General features: G+C 45.9%; 1 protein-coding gene across 1 annotated transcript in view; it reads left to right on the top strand.

Annotated features, from left to right (window-relative positions):
* The first annotated feature begins 12,836 nt into the window (after positions 1-12,836).
* The window catches only part of ALS2CL (ALS2 C-terminal like), a 62,842-nt gene continuing 56,095 nt past the window's right edge, over positions 12,837-19,583 (top strand). The window contains exon 1 of the mRNA XM_030445201.1: positions 12,837-12,882. Within this exon, the coding sequence (XP_030301061.1) occupies positions 12,880-12,882 (3 nt within the window). The 5' untranslated portion in view covers positions 12,837-12,879. The remainder of the gene's footprint in view (positions 12,883-19,583) is intronic.

Here is a 19,583-nt window from a genome sequence, read left to right on the forward strand (position 1 = left end):
CCAATCCAGGTCTCTCAAACCCTGGTGCATGTTCTCCTGATAGTTTTTTCCATGAGGAATATGTTATATCAGGGGGCAGAGCATCTTTAGGTGGCCCATGGGGCTGGCTGATGGGTCTTAACTTCACCCAAATGCACTGGAGCCTTGCTATAATATGATATAAAAACTATGATATAAAACTGCTGGTTAACATGACCAGGTTCCAGTTTTCATCCTGCTTTATAAATTATTTTGTTCATTTTTTTTTCCTATCTACTCTGAGTCTTCTGTAGAGGTCTGCAAACAGACAGGAATTTTTTTCACAAAGGACTAAAAAAAAAAAAAACCCAGATAAATCAAACAAGGGCTGAGAAAAGCCTTGGGATGGGAATGAGAGATAATGATATCAATTACAAACTCAATAATGAACCACATGGGGGGGGGGGGACTGGGAAGCTGGGGTCTGTTCCAGATGGTTTCTCAGTTCTTTGGAACAATAAAGTGGATTTAACAAGAGATTTCCCCAAGCAAAAAATCCTGGTGGTTTTCTGGTTGTGCTGCAGACTCTTCCTGGGGTTGATTACAAAAGAGTCATAAAATACCAAGGGGCTGATTTTCAGCTATGCCCCCACCCCTAAAGTGATGTAAAAAGTGATGGGGTTCCTATTTCTATTATTTATATTTATTCTTCTTTGTAAGAAGACATTTCTGTACTAGGGGCAGTGGGAATGTCAAGGTTTCTCCCTCCCTGACTTGTCCAAATTCTGTTTGCAGAGCATCCCTGGGGTATTTTGAAGGTTTGATGAACAAAATCAATATTAGTCTGAACTGTACCATCACCTCTTCTCCATTTTGTGTGTAACCTGCCTGAAATTCCTACTGTATCTTAGCTGGGGGTCTTGAACAAATGGTGGGAAAGCTGAAAAGCTAAGGAATGGACCAGTGCTATATGAATTTCATGGATTTTATGGGAGCTAAACACATTGTCTGAGCAGTTCTCTGCAAAGGGAAAACAAAATAAATTTATGCCTACAGTTTTTTTTCCCATCTTCATGTTGCTGGAACACAGGTGTGATGCTGGAAGAGCCTTTTCTCATTCTTCTGGGTATTTATCCAGAACCTCTTAAGGGCAGAGCATAGGAAAGCATTTTAAAGGTCAGGACACAGAGGCACTGAGGGGTGGGTAGGTACAGACTGGGGTACAGAGAGCATGGGGACAACCTGGAGAGGGTCCAGAGAAGAGTCCTGGGGATGATCAGAGGAGTGGAGCACCTGAGATATGAGGAGAGGGTGAGAAATTTGGTTTTTTCAAGCTTAAGAAGGCTCAGAGGAGATCTTATTATGATGTTCAGTCCTTAGAGGGGGCTCCAAAGCAGCTGGAGACTCCCTGGGTACAAGGAGTCCCATGGACAGGACAAGGGGCAATGGGCACAAGGTGCTCCTGGGGAGATTCCCAGTGGACACCAGAGGAAAATTTGTCCCCATGAGGACAGTCAGACCTTGGAATGGTCTCCCAGGGGAAGGGGTGGATTCCCCCACTTGGGAAAGTTGGAAGTCTCAGCTCCATGGGTGCTGAGACATCTCAGATCAACAAGAATATGAGAAGGGTTGGAGCAGATGGGTCTGGATGTCCCTTCCCACCTCATTTTCTGGGATTTGATGAGTTTGTATCTACACAAACCTGTACAAACTCCAACTGGACCTGGGGAAGAGTCCCCAGCTCCAGCTGAAGGGCAGGAGATCCCTCTCCAATGTTCTGGGTCCCAGCAGGGCAGCATCATGGAAATATTTCCAATATCTTCCAGGGTAGTTTGTTAATCTTTGTACAGTTAACTTGCAACCCAGAGGGCTGAGAATTCTTCCAAGAAGTCTATAAAAGAGGAATTTTTTTTTTTCCAAAGCAATTCCATTCAATGTTTAGAGGCTTTTATTACCTCCTAGCTCCCAAGTGGAGAGTGTGCATCAATCTGCATGTCTGAAAACACTTGAGCACCACTAAACAAGAACATTATCCTGTTTATTTTTATTCCTTATTGTGTGGGGTTTTTAGTTGTTCTGCTTTTTTGAATTTTTTTGAAGCTCTCTGTAAATTATAAGCCTCTGGCCCCTTTAACTTCTTCTCTGTTTGCCTTTGATGGGCTGGTCTTAGCATAAATTAAATTATTCTGGATAACTACATTCTACAATTATTTGAAGCCCAAAAGTCCTTGCAGAGCTCCTGAGCAGCCTGTGATCCATCTGATCTCAGAGACAAGGAAAACAGACTGCTCATCTCATCTGATTTTTGGATACCTTGGCAGTCAACCTTGCTGCACAGCTCCTGTTCCCCAGCTGAGACTTGCCTCTGATGTTATTCTGAGTAGCAGATAAGTTTTCAAGGAAATCTGGGAGAAGTAAAGCAGAGCAAGAAATGACACCTGGTTTATAACTGTCTGGGTTTAACACTGGCCTGGCAATTAAACCCAGTAACAGATTCTATTAATCTCTCTCTCCTCCCTGATAAAGGAAGGAGAGAGAATAAGGGAGAGAGACTGATGGGTTGGAAACTAAACTACACAGCTTCAATGAAACAGGAATGAGAAATAGGAAAAATGACTAAATCTATACAAATATACAGGAAAATTGATCCCAGGTTCCTCCCCCCTTCCCCCCAATAACTCTCACGTCACCCCCGAGGCAGCAGGGCAGCCCTGGGAAAGTCCAGGCTGGAATCCTGGGGTCAGCAGCAGTTGGGAGCTGGAGGCAGGAACACACAGATTCAGGCTGGGATGGATCAGGAGCACAGGCAGAGGAAGGGATGGAATCCTCCCAGGCGATGCTGGAAGCAAACAGGGAGAGGGGAAGAAGGGGAAGCAGGAAGGGGTTGACCCTGGGGATCCTCAAATTTATCCTGAGGATGAGGTGTATGGGATGGATCCTCTGTTTGGTCAATTCTGGCATCTCTCTTGTCTGTTCCTCCCCAAAGGAGGCTGCAGGTGGGACCTCTTTATTCCTTCTGGAGGGTAAAATGTTCCTCAGAGCTGAGCAGTGTCCCTGGTTCTGCAGCCCATTCCGAGCTGTAACTCTAAACACCCCAGAGTTATCAGTCCCAGAGCAGCCACTGCCTGAGAAACTGCTGTTCATTTCAGCAAGTGCAGCTCCTTTACAAGAGGACTGAGCTGAAAGCAAAAGTACCAGACAGAAAATCCCCTTTATTCTGGCCCAAACCAGGACAGCATTTTGCCATTAATCTTGGAATTGTTTTGATGGGAGAAGTTCCTGAGGGGGGGGGTTGGAGGTGGTGGATGCTGTGTCTGCACATCACTGATGCATGTCTGGGAAAATGTGCCCTGTAAGGGAAAGTTCTGCCTGGTTTGTCACCTTGAGAACTGCTGCAGGCTGCACACTGTGGAAAAAAAATGTGGAAAAGGTCTGTGGGAGAGTGTGTGAGCTTGGAAAGGAGTTTTGTGAAGTTTGCCTTGCTGGGGATCATAGAATCATACTTGGTTGGAAGGGACCTCAGAGATCATCAAGTCCAACCCTTGATCCACTCCCGTGCTTCCCAGCCCATGGCACTCAGTGCCACATCCAGGCTCTTTGAAATATCTCCAGACACGAGAATCCACTGCTTCCCTGGGCAGCCCATTCCAATGCCTGATCACCCTCTCCAGAAAGAAATTCTTTCTCATCTCCAACCTAAACCTCCCCTGGCACAACTTGAGACCCTGCCCTCTTGTCTTGCTGAGAGTTGCCTGGGAAAAGAGCCCAACCCCCCCTGGCTCCAACCTCCTTTCAGGGAGTTGTAGAGAGCATGAGGTCTCCCCTGAGCCTCCTCTTCTCCAGCTCAACACCCCAGCTCCCTCAGCCTCTCCTCATAGGGTCTGTGCTGGATCCCTTCACCAGCCTGGTTGCCCTCCTTTGGACCTGCTCCAGGACCTCGATATCCTTCCTAAACTGAGGGGCTCAGAACTGGACACAGGATGTTTAAAGTGGGGTCAGATAGGGATGGTTTGTTAGCCCTGTTTGGAAATCCTGGATTAAGGAACTTGAACATGAGATTACAGAGAGGTCTGGCAGAGGATGAACCACAGGAGTGGGGATATGGACTCAGCATGGGTATTTTTGCCTCTCAGATGGTAATGAACCACTAAAATAAACAGACCAAAGGCTCTGGAGATCAGACCTGGCTTGGTTTAAGGTTGGGTGAAGGGCAGGGATATTGGGAAGATTTTAAAACATGGAAGAAAAATATTTTCTGATGCTATCCCACCACAGCTCTGCCTGTGGAGATGCATTTTTGAGCAGTTTAGCTCCTCTAAACCCAGAAATCAGAGTAAAACAAAGCTCTGGGAGAAGATTATGCTGCTCAGGGGTACCCCAGCACCAGGACTTTGATCCTTAGAGGCACAGAAGTTGCCACTAAGGTAGCTCAGGCTATAGGAAAAGTGATGGAGAGGTTGCAAAAGGCTGGGCTGCCAAAATTTTTGGTAGTTTTAATTCTGGGGGGGTTTTGTCCTCTCCCTTCTGAAGTGAAAGGGAGAATTTCTCACATTTCTCAACCTCCTGGCAGTAATTTCCATCTCCTGGCAGGATGGATCCCTGGGCTGTGGGGTTGCCCTTCCCTCCTGGCTCATCCCAGGTTGGTTGGAGGGAGGTGGAAGCAGAGCAGTTTGTGCTCATCTTTAGGGCAAAGCTCTTCAGCTGAGCTCTGGGTGAGGAAAGTCACCCCAAAACTGAATATTTTTTGCTGAGCTAGAGGAAAAGAGGGAAGGCAGGAGAAGAAAAAGGCAGCCCAAGGGTTTGGCTTCACAGAATCAAGGAATTGCCTGGCATGGAAAAGACCTTCAAGATCATAGAGTGCAACCAGTAATCTAAGAAGGTTAATTAAGTAATAATTATTATTGTTAATATCAATTATTATATATATAATATAATAAATAATATAATATTTTATAATAATATATATAATAATATATTGTATAATATATAATATATATTATATATAATGCATATATAATATATAATGTATATAATATATGATAATAATAGTATATATTATATATATTATATATAATAATACTATATATAATATATAATGTATACTATACTATAATATAATATAATTAATTATTATATAATTATTACATTTTATTTATTAATTAATTAATAATCTTGTCTAATCTGACAAGGTCTTAACTGAGCCATATCCCTGGATCCTTTGGCTACAGGGCTCTAAAACCCCTCCAGGGATGATGCCACCACCACAGCCCTGGGCAGCCTTGTTCCAAGGGCTGAAATTTGGGCAGGTCCATCTGGGGACAGGATCAGCTGGGTCATCCCTGGTCCTTTTCTTCTTCCTTTAGAAAGAAGTGGGGCACTTGTTGGACAAAAAATACAGAGCCAGGAAATGCTGTGCTGTGCCTTTGCCTTTCTTTGGGGTTTGAAGCATCCTGCAAGTGCTGAGTGTGCTCAGCACCAGTCTGGCATTATAAAATCTTTTTTTTTTTTTTTTTCTAGTGCTGGGCCTCTCAAAAAGCAGCAAACAGCTCCCAGAGAAGCCTCAAACTTTTTTTGGAGCCACCTTAAATTCCCTGCTGGCTGCCTTACCTGTCCTCTCTAGGTAACATCATGGAAAAAAACCCAAATAAAACCAAAAAAACACCCCACCCACCCACTCTGATCCCTGGATACCCCCCAGGAACCCCTCAATCTCTTGAGAAAATTGCTCCTTACCTCGATTAATTGTGCCACAGCAGCTCTGGAGCAGGAGAAGAAGAAAGAGGAAGAGCTGAGCCAGGAGAGAGGATGCTGCAAGGCTGCATCCCACGCCATCTTCTCTCCCCACTCCCTCTCCCCCTTCTGTTCTGTAGCCCAAAAGCAAGGGAGGGGATGAATAACCCAGCCCCAGCTCTCAGCATTTACCAGAAGCAGTCCTGAGCTGTCCTGCCCCCTTTTTTTTTTTTTTTTACTGCCTCTCTAACCCAGCAGCCACAGAGTCATTAATTAATTAGGTTGGTGTCACTTACAGGAGGAGCTCTGCTCCTCCTCAAGCCTGGCCTGGAAGGAAGGGATGGAGAGAGCAAAATAATGCTTAGAGCTTCACCAGAGGAAGGCAAGTCACTCTTTAAGACCCTGGATTTTCTTATCTGCTGTTTAATTGATTATATTTTATTTTATTTTGTATTTTATTTTATTTTATTTGTATTTTATTTTATTTTATTTTATTTTTTATTTTATTTTCCCAGCTGCCTGCCTGAATCCAGCTCCCTTATTTTTGTTTTTCTTCTGTCTGTTGAGAGAATTCTTTTCCCTTAATGAAAAAAAGGGCTGCAAGCCAAGCTAATGCATCATCTGCATCACAGCTGCCCTCTGCTAGCAGGGTCTGGTGTTCCTAGAGATAAATATTTGGCATCTTGGGATTTGAAAAGGGCCTTTCAGCCCTGAAGGATCTTGTGGATGTGTTGCTACAGTTTGTAGCTTTGCCTGTCTTGATCTCTGGAGGCAACTGGGAAAAATATCTGCATAAAAGGCTGCAGAAGCTGAAGCTGCAAGGCCACTACTTCCAGCTCAGTTGCCCAAGGGCTCCAGAGAATTATCTGGATGGGAGAGGTAGGGAAAAAACAGCTTCAAGGTCTGAGGAAGTGTGGGACTCTATCCTGGGCTCTTTCCATCAAGGAATCCCAGAAAGTGAGGTGGGAGGGACCTCCAGGCCCATCTGCTCCAACCCTTCTCATATTCTTGTTGATCTGAGATGTCCAGCACCCATGGAGCTGAGACTTCCACCTTTCCCAAGTGGGGAATCCACCCCTTCCCCTGGGAGACCATTCCAAGGTCTGACTGTCCTCAGGGGGACAAATTTTCCTCTGGTGTCCACTGGGAATCTCCCAGAGCACCTTGTGCCCATTGCCCCTTGTCCTGTCCATGGGACTCCTTGTACCCAGGGAGTCTCCAGCTGCTTTGGAGCCCCCTCTAAGTCCTGAACATGGTCAGAAGGTCTCCCCTGAGCCTTCTCTTCTCAGGCTGAACAAACCTCAGTTTTCTCAGGTGCTCCAGTCCTCTGCTCATCCTCATGGCTTCTCTGGACCCTCTCCAGGTTGTCTCCATCCTTTTTGTAGAGCAACAAAACCTTCAGCCAGAGTGAAGAAGGAGGGAAGTGACTGCATGAACCAGGTTTACCCTACCTCAAAGTAATTGTTTTTTTCCCTAGTCCTTTGTACTGGGAGAAGTCTGGGATTCTAGGCAAGAAACAAGCAACAGATCCAGGAGTATTTTGTCCCTTCTGTCACTGTGCTGTGGCACTTTTAGAGAACTAAATGCCTTTTTTTTTTTTTTTTTTTTTTTTTTTGGGGTGAGGAATAACTCTGTAGTAAATAAATATTCCCAATAGGCAGGTTTGCATTCCTGATTAGCTTTTGAGGTTCCAGGGAGGCTGGAATGATGCCAACACCACCACCTTTGGGATCGCTGCTGAATACAGGGGGACTGCTGGGTACTGGGATGATGGGTGCTGGGTGCTGGGATGATGGGTGCTGAGAAAATCAGGGTCAGAATTGATGGAAATGGGATGCAGGGTGCTGTGGTGGGAGGTTTGGGCAGCAGGGAACAGAGGGTGGCAGCATTGAGGCAGGGAATTCCGGGTTTGCTGCAGAAATTGTGCAGCTTGGATCTCCCTTTTCCCCACGAAAATCCAAGCTGAGGCTCTGAGATCTCAAGCAGTGGTTTTGCTGAGCTGGTTTTCAGGTTTCTCAGCTTGATTTCTGAAGGAGATGGGGTTTTGGGACGTAACACTTGACCTGGCATCCTCCTCCCTTCACCCAACCTTCACTCTTCTGAACTCCAAAAACTTTGGCCAAGGGATAAAAATTTAGGAAACTGCTGAATATCTGAGCATTTTTTCAAGCACTGACACTGGGTGTCAAATTAAATCAGTTGTAGGACTGTTTTCATGTTTCTCAGCCTGATTTCTGAAGAGAGATGGGGCTTCTGGATGTGATACTGACTTGGCATCCTCCTCCCTTTTCCCAACCTTCACTCCTCTGAACTCCGAAAACTTTGGCCAAGGATAAAAATTTAGGAAGCTGTTGAATATCTGAGCATTTGATTTCAAGCAGTCTGACACTGGGGCAAATTAAATCAGTTGTAGGACTGTTTTCATGTTTCTCAGCTGATTTCTGAAGGAGATGGAGCTTTGGGTGTGACACTTGACTTGGCATCCTCCTCCTTCCCCAACTTTCACTCCTCTCTACTCCAAAAGCTTTGGCCAAAGGATAAAAATTTTGGAAACTGTGAATATCTGAGCATTTGATTTCAAACATTCTGACACTGGGTAAAATTAAATCAGTTGTAGGACTGTTTTCATGTTTCTCAGCCTTATTTCTGAAGAAGATGGAGCTTTGGGTTGTGACACTTGACTTGGCATCCTCCTTCCTTTTCCCAACTTTCACTCCTCTGAACTCTGAAAACTTTGGTCAAGGATAAAAATTTAGGAAGCTGTTGAATATCTGAGCATTTATTTCAAACATTCTGACACTGGGTGTAAAATTAAATCAGTTGTAGGACTGTTTTCATGTTTCTCAGCCTGATTTCTGAAGGAGATGGGGCTTCTGGATGTGATACTTGACTTGGCATCCTCCTCCCTTTTCCCAACCTTCACTCCTCTGAACTCCGAAAACTTTGGCCAAGGGATAAAAATTTAGGAAGCTGTTGAATATCTGAGCATTTGATTTCAAGCACTCTGACACTGGGGGTCAAATTAAATCAGTTGTAGGACTGTTTTCATGTTTCTCAGCCTGATTTCTGAAGGAGATGGGGCTTCTGGATGTGATACTTGACTTGCCATCCTCCTCCCTTCACCCAACCTTCACTCCTCTCTACTCCAAAAGCTTTGGCCAAGGGATAAAATTTTGGAAGCTATGGAATATCTGAGCATTTATTTCAAACATTCTGACACTGGGTGTAAAATTAAATCAGTTGTAGGACTGTTTTCATGTTTCTCAGCCTGATTTCTGAAGGAGATGGGGCTTTGTGTTGTGACACTTGACTTGGCATCCTCCTCCCTTCACCCAACCTTCACTCCTCTGAACTCCAAAATCTTTGGCCAAAGGATAAAATTTTTGGAAGCCAGGGAATATCTGAGCATTTGATTCCAAACAGTCTGACACTGGGTGTAAAATTAAATCAGTTGTAGGACTGTTTTCAGGTTTCTCAGCCTGATTTTTGAAGGAGATGGTGCTTTGGGATGTGATATTTGACTTGGCATCCTCCTCCCTTCACCCAACCTTCACTCCTCTCTACTCCAAAACTTTGGCCAAGGGATAAAATTTTGGAGCTGTTGAATATCTGAGCATTTCATTTCAAACAGTCTGACACTGGGTGTAAAATTAAATCAGCTGTAGGACTGTTTTCATATTTCTCAGCCTGATTTCTGAAGGAGATGGAGCTTTGGGTTGTGACACTTGACTTGGCATCCTCCTCCCTTCACCCAACCTTCACTCCTCTGAACTCTGAAAACTTTGGCCAAAGGATAAAATTTTTGGAAGCCAGGGAATATCTGAGCATTGATTTCAAACATTCTGACACTGGGTGTAAAATTAAATCAGTTGTAGGACTATTTTCATGTTTCTCAGCCTGATTTCTGAAGGAGATGGGGTTTTGGGATGTGGATACTACGCTTGCCATCCTCCTCCCGTTTTCCCAACCTTCACCCTCTGAACTCCGAAAACTTTGGCCAAGGATAAAATTTAGGAAGCTGTTGAATATCTGAGCATTTATTTCAAACAATCTGACACTGGGTGTAAAATTAAATCAGTTGTAGGACTGTTTTCATGTTTCTCAGCCTGATTTCTGAAGGAGATGGGGCTTGGGGATGTGATACTACGCTTGCCATCCTCCTCCCTTTTCCCAACCTTCACTCCTCTGAACTCTGAAAACATTGGCCAAAGGATAAAATTTAGGAAACTGTTGAATATCTGAGCATTTTGATTTCAAACATTGTGACAACTGGGGTGTCAAATTAAATCAGTTGTAGTGCCCAGGGAAAGAAGAAGGACAAAATGTGAGCAATTTTTGCCGGTCACCTGTCTGGATGCTGTGATCAGCTGAGCTGGGAGGTGCTTTGGTTTGTGCTTGTGTCTTGCTGGACATCATAAAATATAACCACAGGGCAAAAATCCACTGCAAAGAGACTTCTTCCTTTGGAAAACATTTTCCAAGCCCTAATACTAGTCTGCTGAAGAGGAGCTTTTGGAAATGCACCTGCTCTGCCCTGGGTCTAACTCAGAATAAGGTCCCCAAGCCTCTGTGCTGCTATTTCCAGAGGTTGTTTTATTATTATTAATTCCTTCCACAGGAGCTGGGAGCTCAGCACTGCACCCAGCCTTCTATTTTTGGTTCTTGAGAGGTTCAGGGGTTTTGGGTGTTTGGTTTTTTAACACACTGAGCAACTTAAACACTGTCTTTTCCTGCAGCTGATGGGGAGCTCCTTCCTCTCTGTGTGCTCAGGAACCATTCTGGGGCATTAAACCATTGCTGGAAAACGTTTGTGCCAAGAGTTATGTAAAAATAGCCCAAACAAACCTGGTTTGGTTTTGGTTTCCTTCCCAACCTCCAGATTTCTTATTTTATATATGGGTCACTGTAGCAGAGTGCAGCTTTTAGTTTTCAGGGGCAGTGTGGGGGGGGTTGGATTTCTGCAGTCTCCAGACCTTTCACCACTTTTTATCTTCTTGGAACAACTTGGAAATACTTGGAATAGGTCAGAGCAGAGTCTCCTGCTGGGCTTTTAAAGTACAGGATGTCATTTTGGGTTTCTAATTCCTTTGAAATTCCAGGGTTCTTTCATTTAGATGTTTATCTAAATGTATTTATTTGGGATTTTCTTCCCTGACAAGGAGAACAAAGAAACCCCATATATATACAAGTACCTCCTAATTTGATAACCCTCAAACTGATATTTTGTAGAGAGAAAAAGTGTTGCAAAACCTCTGAATTTAGCAAACAGGGAGGAAGCAGGCTTTGTAGAGAGAGAGGAGAAATAATCTCTGCCCATATACAGCCCTACCAGCAACAACTCCTCACCGGATAAGGTTACTCCTAGCCCACATTACACATGCTGGGATGTACTCACTGATTAGTGGATGACCACCAATCTCTTAGTAAACCACAGCCACTGTTAAATGTGTCAGCTTCCTATTTATAGCTCTGTGCCTTTTGCATCCCCTTGGGAAAGGAGTGAAATGGTTTTTTTTGCTAAACATGTCACTTCTCCAATGTCTGATAACAGGGTTGCTCTGCAGGAGGTTGTCCTGAGTTGCTCAGAATTTGCTCAGTGTGGCTGGGACAAACTACTGAAAGGGGATGTGACTTTTGCTGTCTCATTTTCTGCCCCACCCTTTGCTGTTTGCTGTGTTTGGGCTGATGGGGAATGGGTGAAGGGCTGTGGAGCACTCGAGGTGTGGTTTTCTTGGAAATGCACTCAGCCTGTAAGAAGAGGGCAGGGGAAGTGGGAGTCTCCTTGCTTATTTTGGCTTTCTTGGTTTTTGATATCTGCTAAGGAGCTGTTGGTTCTTAAGAGAGATTTATAATACAAAGTCTTTTAAATCAACCTGCCCAGAGAAGCTGTGGCTGCTCCATCCCTGGAATTGTTGAAGGTTGGATGGGGCTTGGAGCATCCTGGGCTGGGGAGGGGTCCCTGCCCATGGCAGGGGGGTTGGAACTGGATGGTTTTTAAGGTCCCTTTTAATTCAAAACATTCTAGGGATCTATGAAGGCTCCTGAAGAGAGAAGTTTTCTGTCCTGTGTGTGCTTAATCTCACTTATTGCTCATTAAAGTGTTTGCAGGCACCGTGGGCAGAAATCTGAGGCTGACTGTGGGGAGCTTTTGTGGACATCAAAGCTCTGTTCTGCTGGGTGAACAGTGATTTCTTCCTTCTATGTTCCTGGAAGCACCCTGAAGCCCCAGTGATGGGCACTGTGCAAGGTGACAACATCTGGAGAGAAAAGCACTTGACTGTGCAGAATGAATGATCCTGAATAACAGGGAATAAGGGATTTTGGGGGAAGATGGAGGCTCTCCTTTTTCCCAAGTATGGGATCATCTCTGTCCAACCACCCCTGGATTCCCCTCCATGCCCTCCAGCAATCACTTCCAAACTTTCTCTGATTTCCTCTCTCTTCCCCCCAGGTCAGGGAGGTCCCAAGTCTAAGTTCTTCTCTGATCTTCTGGATGTTTAGAGATTTCCAGGGAGACCAAACTCCTGGTTCCCCACTGCCCTGAGCCCCAGGACAGAGGAGGAATGCTGGGAGCCAGGAGAAAGAAAGGAACAGATCCCCTTCAGCTCCTTTAGCTGCAGCTCAAACCCCAGAGCATCAAAAATATTTTTTCCCTTCATCTTCTCAGCTCTTCTTGAGATGTTTTAAAGTTCCCCCCAGTCCCTGCAGCCTGGAAACCTCCTTTTTAGAAGTTCAGAGGCTGCATTTTTGTCCTCACTTTGCCCTACACCTCAGGAACACAACCAAATCCCCACGGAACTGAAGGCAAAGCCAGAATCACCCCAAACTCTTTGCCTGGAGGGAGCAGCAGCCTCACTCCCCACCCATGGCTGGCCTTGCCCTTTAAACTCTCTAAAAGCCAGTTGAGTATTGAGTTGCTTGCTGAAAGGTTGATGTGGAGACTGGCCAAGTGATGGCAGCTTGCCAGGGGTTTCCATGTCTACCAAGAATGTTGTGCAGTGCACCTTGGGAGAAGAGCTTTACTTCCTTGATTTTTTATTTTTTTTTTCCCTCTCGTTTTTGGCTTTTTTTTTTTTTTCCCTTCCAACTGAAAGTACGTAAATAAAGTAGCTGAAAAGTTCAGAGCAGGCAGCATTCATCACCAGCTCTTTCCATTCCCATGGCCACAGATCCTGGCTGACAACTCGACTCATGGTAAGGTGGATTTTTTGCTCAGGTGGTGGGAGATGCAACACAAAAGCTGCTGTGGGAGCCTTGGGGGAGGTCGTGGTCCCACTGCAAAAAAAAATTGGCTTTGTACCATGATAAAAATCATGTTGGATTTACAGGGTTACAGCTTTGGAAAGGGGGTGATGCTCAGTGTGTCTTTCTCTTAAGTTCATTGCTTGGGTGTTTTGTAGGGTTAGGGAGGGATGAATCCATGGATAGGATGTGAGGACAGTTTGGGGAGGCTCTGAATTAGGCAAAATTCTGCCTCTGGAGAACAGGGATGGTGCCCATTTTCTAGTTGTATGGAGATAAATGTTCACCAAATCCATCTTGGTGATGGCAGGATGTGTGGATGGAGCAGGACAGAATGTTGTGACCCCCCTTTCCCCAGTGCTGTGGGACAAGGTGCCTTTGTTTCATCCTTCCCATATCTCCAGGTGGTTGGAGTAATTTTGTAGGCAATGTATCTCATGGTTCCAGATGGTTCCAGCCCTATTTATCCACTAAAAAGAAAGGTTGAATATGTCCAGGGGTTCTCAGAATGGTGGTGGGGGAAGGTTGCTCAAAGGCAGGGCAAGGTCCACAGAAGAAAAGTCACCTCCTCCTCCTCATTCCCTGTCTCCAGGGACAGTGTTGCAGTGACTTTGTCATTGGTCTTACAGCAAAGATGGAGAGCTGGTGGCTACCTGGATTCTGCTGCTATCTCAGTGGGGAGGTGGGAACTGGGAGGGACAAGAATAGGGAGAATCAGAGGATCCTAAAAAGTCAGGTTGGAAAGGACCTCAAGGATCACCTGCTGCAACCCTTCTGATATTATTTTTATATAAGATCCATCAGCTGCATCACAGCTGCCCTCTGCTAGCAGGGTCTGGTATTCCTAGAGACTAAATATTTGGCATCTTGGGATTTGAAAGGGGTCTTTCAGCCCTGAAGGATCTCGTGGATGTGTTGCTACAGTTTGTAGTTTTGCCTGGCCTTGATCTCTGGAGGCAACAGGGAAAAATGTCTGCATAAAAGGCTGGAGCAGCTGAAGCTGCAAGGCCACTACTTCCAGCTCAGCTCTGCCCAAGGGGCTCCAAAAAATTATCTGGATGGGTGAGGTAGGGAAAAAACAGCTTCAAGGGTCTGAGGAAGTGTGGGACTCTATCCTGGGCTCTTTCCATCAAGGAATCCCAGAAAGTGAGGTGGGAAGGGACCTCCAGGCCCATCTGCTCCAACCCTTCTCATATTATGGTTGATCTGAGATGTCTCAGCACCCATGGAGCTGAGACTTCCAACTTTCCCAAGTGGGGGAATCCACCCCTTCCCCTGGGAGACCATTCCAAGGTCTGACTGTCCTCAGGGGGACAAATTTTCCTCTGGTGTCCACTGGGAATCTCCCCAGGAGCACCTTGTGCCCATTGCCCCTTGTCCTGTCCATGGGACTCGTTGTACTCAGGGAGTCTCCAGCTGCTCTGTAACCCCTCTTTAAATACTGGAATATCATAGCAGTATATGGAATAATATACTGGAATATTATCATATCATCCCCTAAGTCCTCAAGAAGATTTGGCCAAGACTTGTTTTGCTCTTCAGAGCTGCTCATGTGCTGGCTCAGCCCTCTCCTCTTCTCCCATGCTGCCTGTGTTTGAGGAGCCTCTTTCCCAACCCTCTCAGATCAAATGGTATTTATGTACTATTTATGTTTTATGTACCCATATATTTATGTTTTAGGTACCCAGAGGGTACATAAAATCCATCTGGGTGATGGGGGTGGACTGCTCTCAACCACAAGAAATATCTCCTGCCTTAAGAAAGAAAACCCAGCTGGTTTCTGCTCCCCATCTTCAATCATTCTCACCTCCCTGCACCTCTTCACCCTTGCTCCTCTTTCATGTCTCCTTGTGCCAGATTCCTGTGGCTACAGGATTTCTCATTCCAGCTAAAGGCATCTGCCAAAGAGTGGGAAGAAAGCCCCAGCATTGCCACTGGGTTTGTGCCACCCTGCTCAGAGAATTTGTGGTCAAAGTCATTGCCCAGCAAGTCAAGCATCCCAGAGCTCTGGTGCTGCTCCCCAGGTGGCCTCTTCTGCAGCCCCAAAGATTTATGGAATTAAAATACTTATTTATCCCACTGGTACCATTTCTCTGCTCTAACTCAGACAAATCTTCATGGCATCTTCAGAGCTGGAAGGGCTGGAAATCATTCTGCTACAAGGAAATATCAATGTAAGCTTTTTTTTTTTTAATTTATTTTATTTTTTTAACTTTTTTTTATTGTTACAAAGTTTTCTGGCAACGTACCCATCCAGCTAAACTACAGAAAACCCACTGCTTTTTGTTAACTTGACAGAGAGGAAGAAGCTGTTCTGAGCTGAAAGATGACAGCTTGGTGCTTCCATAGGAAAGTGGGGGTCTGTGGGTATTTTGTTTGGTTTTGGTCTCTTTTCCCTTTTTTTCTGGCTGTCTGTATGTAGAGAAGCTCCTATGGGATTAGGACTGCCAGAGGGAACATTTTGGTTTTTGTCTTTGGCAAAACCTTTAGTTAGGTAAGCAAGGACAGAGCAATAGTTTGGAATCATGAGTCAAGTTTCATCCTGGTAAGGAATTGGGCATCATGGGGTTTATTTTTTTATTTTTAAAGAAAATCTTCCTCATTTCTTTCTGTGTTATTCCACAAAAGTCATTCTCAGAGTCCTTGTGTCTCTCTTGGACTGCACAGCTGTCACCACTGAAGGAGCTGCCCTAAGGAATGGCATTTCTAGGTCTTTGTGGCGTGAAAATGAGAATGGCTTTTCTGGGCAGTGAGCACATGAGTCTGGTACTGGCATGGTGTCCCAGGTCAGCTCCTGTCTTTGGATACCATGTGGGGTTGGGTGTGATTGCAGAAGTGTTTGATAACTTCCCAAAGAATCTCTAAACCATCTGGGCTTTCCAAAGCTCATAGAATCATGGAATGGTTTGGGTTGGAAGGGACCTTAAAGCTCATCAAATTCCAACCCCCCTTGCCATGGTCAGGGACCCCTCCCCCAGCCCAGGGGGCTCCAAGCCCCATCCAACCTTCAGCACTGCCAGGGATGGGGCAGCCACAGCTTCCTTGGGCAACCTGGGCAACCAGGGGCTCAGCACCCTCAAATTCAAGAATTTCTTCCCCATCTCCAACCTCAATCTCCCCTCTTCAATTTTTAACCCATTTCCCTTGTCCTCTTCCCAAGCTGTATGATCATGAGGTTTATGTAGGAAAGAATTCTGTTTTATCAGAGATTCAGAGAATTGCTGGTGTGGAAGGGATCTTAAAGCTCATCCAGTTCCAACCCACTGCATGGTCAGGGACCCCTCCCACAGCCCATGATGCTCCAAGCCCCATCCAACCTTCAACATTGCCAGGGATGGGGCAGCCACAGCTTCCTCGAGCAACCTGGGCAACCAGGGGCTCACCATCCTCAAATTCAAGAATTTCTTCTTAATATCAAATCTCAGTCTCCCCTCTCTCTCCAAGTTTTAACCCATTTCCCTTGTCCTCTCCCTACCCCCCCATGTCCAAAGCCCTCCCCCAGCTTTCTTGGAGCCCCTTCAGATATTGGAAGGTTGCTCTGAGCTCCCCTGGGAGCCTCCTCTTCTCCAGGCTGAACAACCCCAATCCCTCAGCCTGGCTTCCCAGGGAGGTGCTCAGCCCTCTGAGCATTTGAGTGGCTCTGCTCTGGACACCTTCCAGGAGCTCTGTGTCCTTCTGGTGTTGGGGACCCCTGAACTGGACACAGAGCTCCAGGGGGGGGCTCACAAGAGGAGAAAAATCCTCTCCATTTCATGAGCTGTCTCTGCTTCTTTTGATGCCTAGGCATGGATGGATTCATATCCATGGATTCATGGATAGAAGAGCAATGTAGCTCCCTGAGCTTGGCAGCTCCAACGCTGATGGAAGGGCATCCTGAGCGGGTCCTCTGCCCTTCAGAGCAAGCACCACAAACCCCAAGGAGTGGGGCACACCTGGAAATAGGGACAATCCCCACCGTGACCATCAAGTTCTCCTGCCTTGGCAGCTTCATCTTTTGCACCCTGTGGGACAGGGGGAGGATGGGACCAGTTGGTGCAGCTCCTGATGCACAGTTTCAGCACCACCTCCTTGCAGCTGGAATTTGTCCAACAGGCGAAACAACTGGTACAGCTTGACTAACAGGCACCAGGAGACATGGTACTCCTGGGTACTTCTTATCCCTTGGATCAGGGCCAATATTTTGTCTCTTATGTTGATGGTCAGTTTGTTCCTCTTCAGTTTTGCTCCTTTTCCAGCTCTTCATCCATCTCCCTGGTACTCCCCGGTGAAGGCCACGAGCCAACTGTCTGCCCATGGTCTTGTCTATGCTTTTTTTTTTTGGGGTGACTTTTCACTTAAAGAGGTTGTAGCAAGTCCCTGCTGGTGGTGGACCTTTGGCAGAACTGGGTCTTCCACAGAGCTGGACATGGAATGAGAGACAGGACCAAAACCAACTGTTTGTTCTCTTAACTGAGGTAGGTTGTATTTGCTGAGGATCATTTAAAAAGTGAGGGGAATGGGTATTTAGGTCATCTGGCTGCTCTCCTAAGGCTGAAGTGTCTAGACTGGCCATAATTCCAGGTATTAACTCTTGAATCTTTAAGATGAGAGCCTGTGTGGGATCAAGAATGGGACATTTGGTTTGCATCTCAGCTCTCTGTCTGGCAGACACCGAAAGTGGAGGCTGTAGGAAGAGTCATTGTGCACAGGGCTTTCCTAGTAAAGAAAATGCACTAGGTAAGGAAAGCTATCAAGAACATATTGATATTATTCCCATGCTTCTTGTTCTGTGCCTCTCCTGCTCCTGGCCAGTTGGAAGCTGTCCCTGGTCTTGTCCTTACTCTCATATCCAGGAGTACAGAAGCAGACAAGTAACTGTTTGCAGTGTGTGCTCCCTGAATCCTTCTGTTCATCCAGCCAGGACTCTAGAGAATTTCTAAAACTGTTTCCATCCTGGTTTACTGCTGGATGGTGGCTTAAATCTTGAAGAGGTGTCTGCAGCCACTGGTGTGATCCCTGTTTCTCGTGCTTCTTTTCTCACCAGTCCTCCCTTGCATGGCTCTCTCAGCCTTCAGGGGGAAGGTTTGTGTTGCCTCAGTGAAAAGAACCAGGACAAATTTGGTTATCAAGAAGATTGTGAAACTTCTTTTGCATGAGATATGAATAATTGCAGACTTAGCTTCTGGTTTCATGCATAGTTTCCAAGTAGCATGGACAAAGTCTGAGCTTCTGGGCTTGTAAGGTACATGAGATGCAGGGGATGTGCTTGGAGCAGACACTCACCCCTACCTTAGGGTCCCCTGAGTGAGAAAATCTGAGTCCTTCAGCTTCTTGCTCCTTTGTGTCAACTTCTTGGATAAAATTCAACAGATCCCATGAAGTCCCAGGAGCTAGGGCTGCCCTGATCCCTCCTCAAGTTTCCCATGGTCTCATGATCTGCCTTGGAGCAAGGCAGGAGAAAATATTGAGTTGGTGCTGAGCTGGGGTTATGGGCCTGGTGCCATCTTAGATTTGCATTGCCTCTTCCATCTCCTAACTCTGCCCTCTTCTACTTGGCTTCAAAGTGCATCTGAAACTCCTGGGTTGTCTTCAGGGGCAAAGGGTGGTGCTGATTTCTTTTGAATAGCTTCTGGGAAAGCAAGCTGTATGATCCTGGGGTTTATGTAGGAAAGAATTCTGTTTTATCATAGAGAATTGCTGGTGTGGAAGGGACCTTTAAGATCATCCAGTGCCACCCCTGCCATGATCAGGGACCCCTCACCCAGCCCAGGGTGCTCCAAGCCCCATCCAACCTTCAACACTGCCAGGGATGGGGCAGCCACAGCTTCCTTGGACAACCTGGGCAACCAGGGGCTCAGCATACTCAAATTCAAGAATTTCTTCCCCATCTCCAACCTCAATCTCCCCTCTCTCTCCAAGTTTTAACCCATTTCCCTGTCGTCTCTCTCATCCCCTGTGTCCAACGCCCTCCCCCTGCTTTCTTGGAGCCCCTTCAGATATTGGAAGGTTGCTCTGAGCTCACCTGGGAGCCTCCTCTTCTCCAGGCTGAACAACCCCAATCCCTCAGCCTGGCTTCCCAGGGAGGTGCTCAGCCCTCTGAGCATTTGAGTGGCTCTGCTCTGGACACCTTCCAGGAGCTCCGTGTCCTTCTGGTGTCCTTTTTGTTGAGAGAGGGAAAAAAAAGTTCATTTTTCTCACATCTTCAAGTAGGTTCTACAGAGGAATGTGCAGGAGCTGAGGTTTCATGGAGTGATGGGAAAGGAGGTTTCAGGCTGTTTGCTGCTGCAATAACCCTGGATCAGAGCTGGTATAGACAAAATCCTTTTTTTTTGGGTTATAAGGCAGCTCTTGCCAGAATGGTGAATTCTTGTGCCATGGGGTGGTATTGCCCTGGTGATAGAAAGATGTGGTGGCCAAGAGAGCTGATGCAGCATCACTGGTCCCAGAACTCAAGAATTTGCCTGAGACCTAATTTCAGCAGAGGAACGTGGTCTATAAATAAACCTTGTTTTTAAAAAAAAAAAAGAGAGAAAACAAGCCAAAAACTTCTTGATGGAATAGCTGGCTGGTTTCAGGGAAGCTTTATCTGGAGAAAATGATGAGGGTGGTGAGACACTGGGAGATGTTGTGGATGCCTCATTACTGGAAGTGTTCAAAGTCAAGTTGGGAAGGGC

Source organism: Calypte anna, chromosome 2 (genome assembly GCF_003957555.1).
Source record: "Calypte anna isolate BGI_N300 chromosome 2, bCalAnn1_v1.p, whole genome shotgun sequence".
Classification (NCBI taxonomy): Eukaryota; Metazoa; Chordata; class Aves; order Apodiformes; family Trochilidae; genus Calypte; species Calypte anna.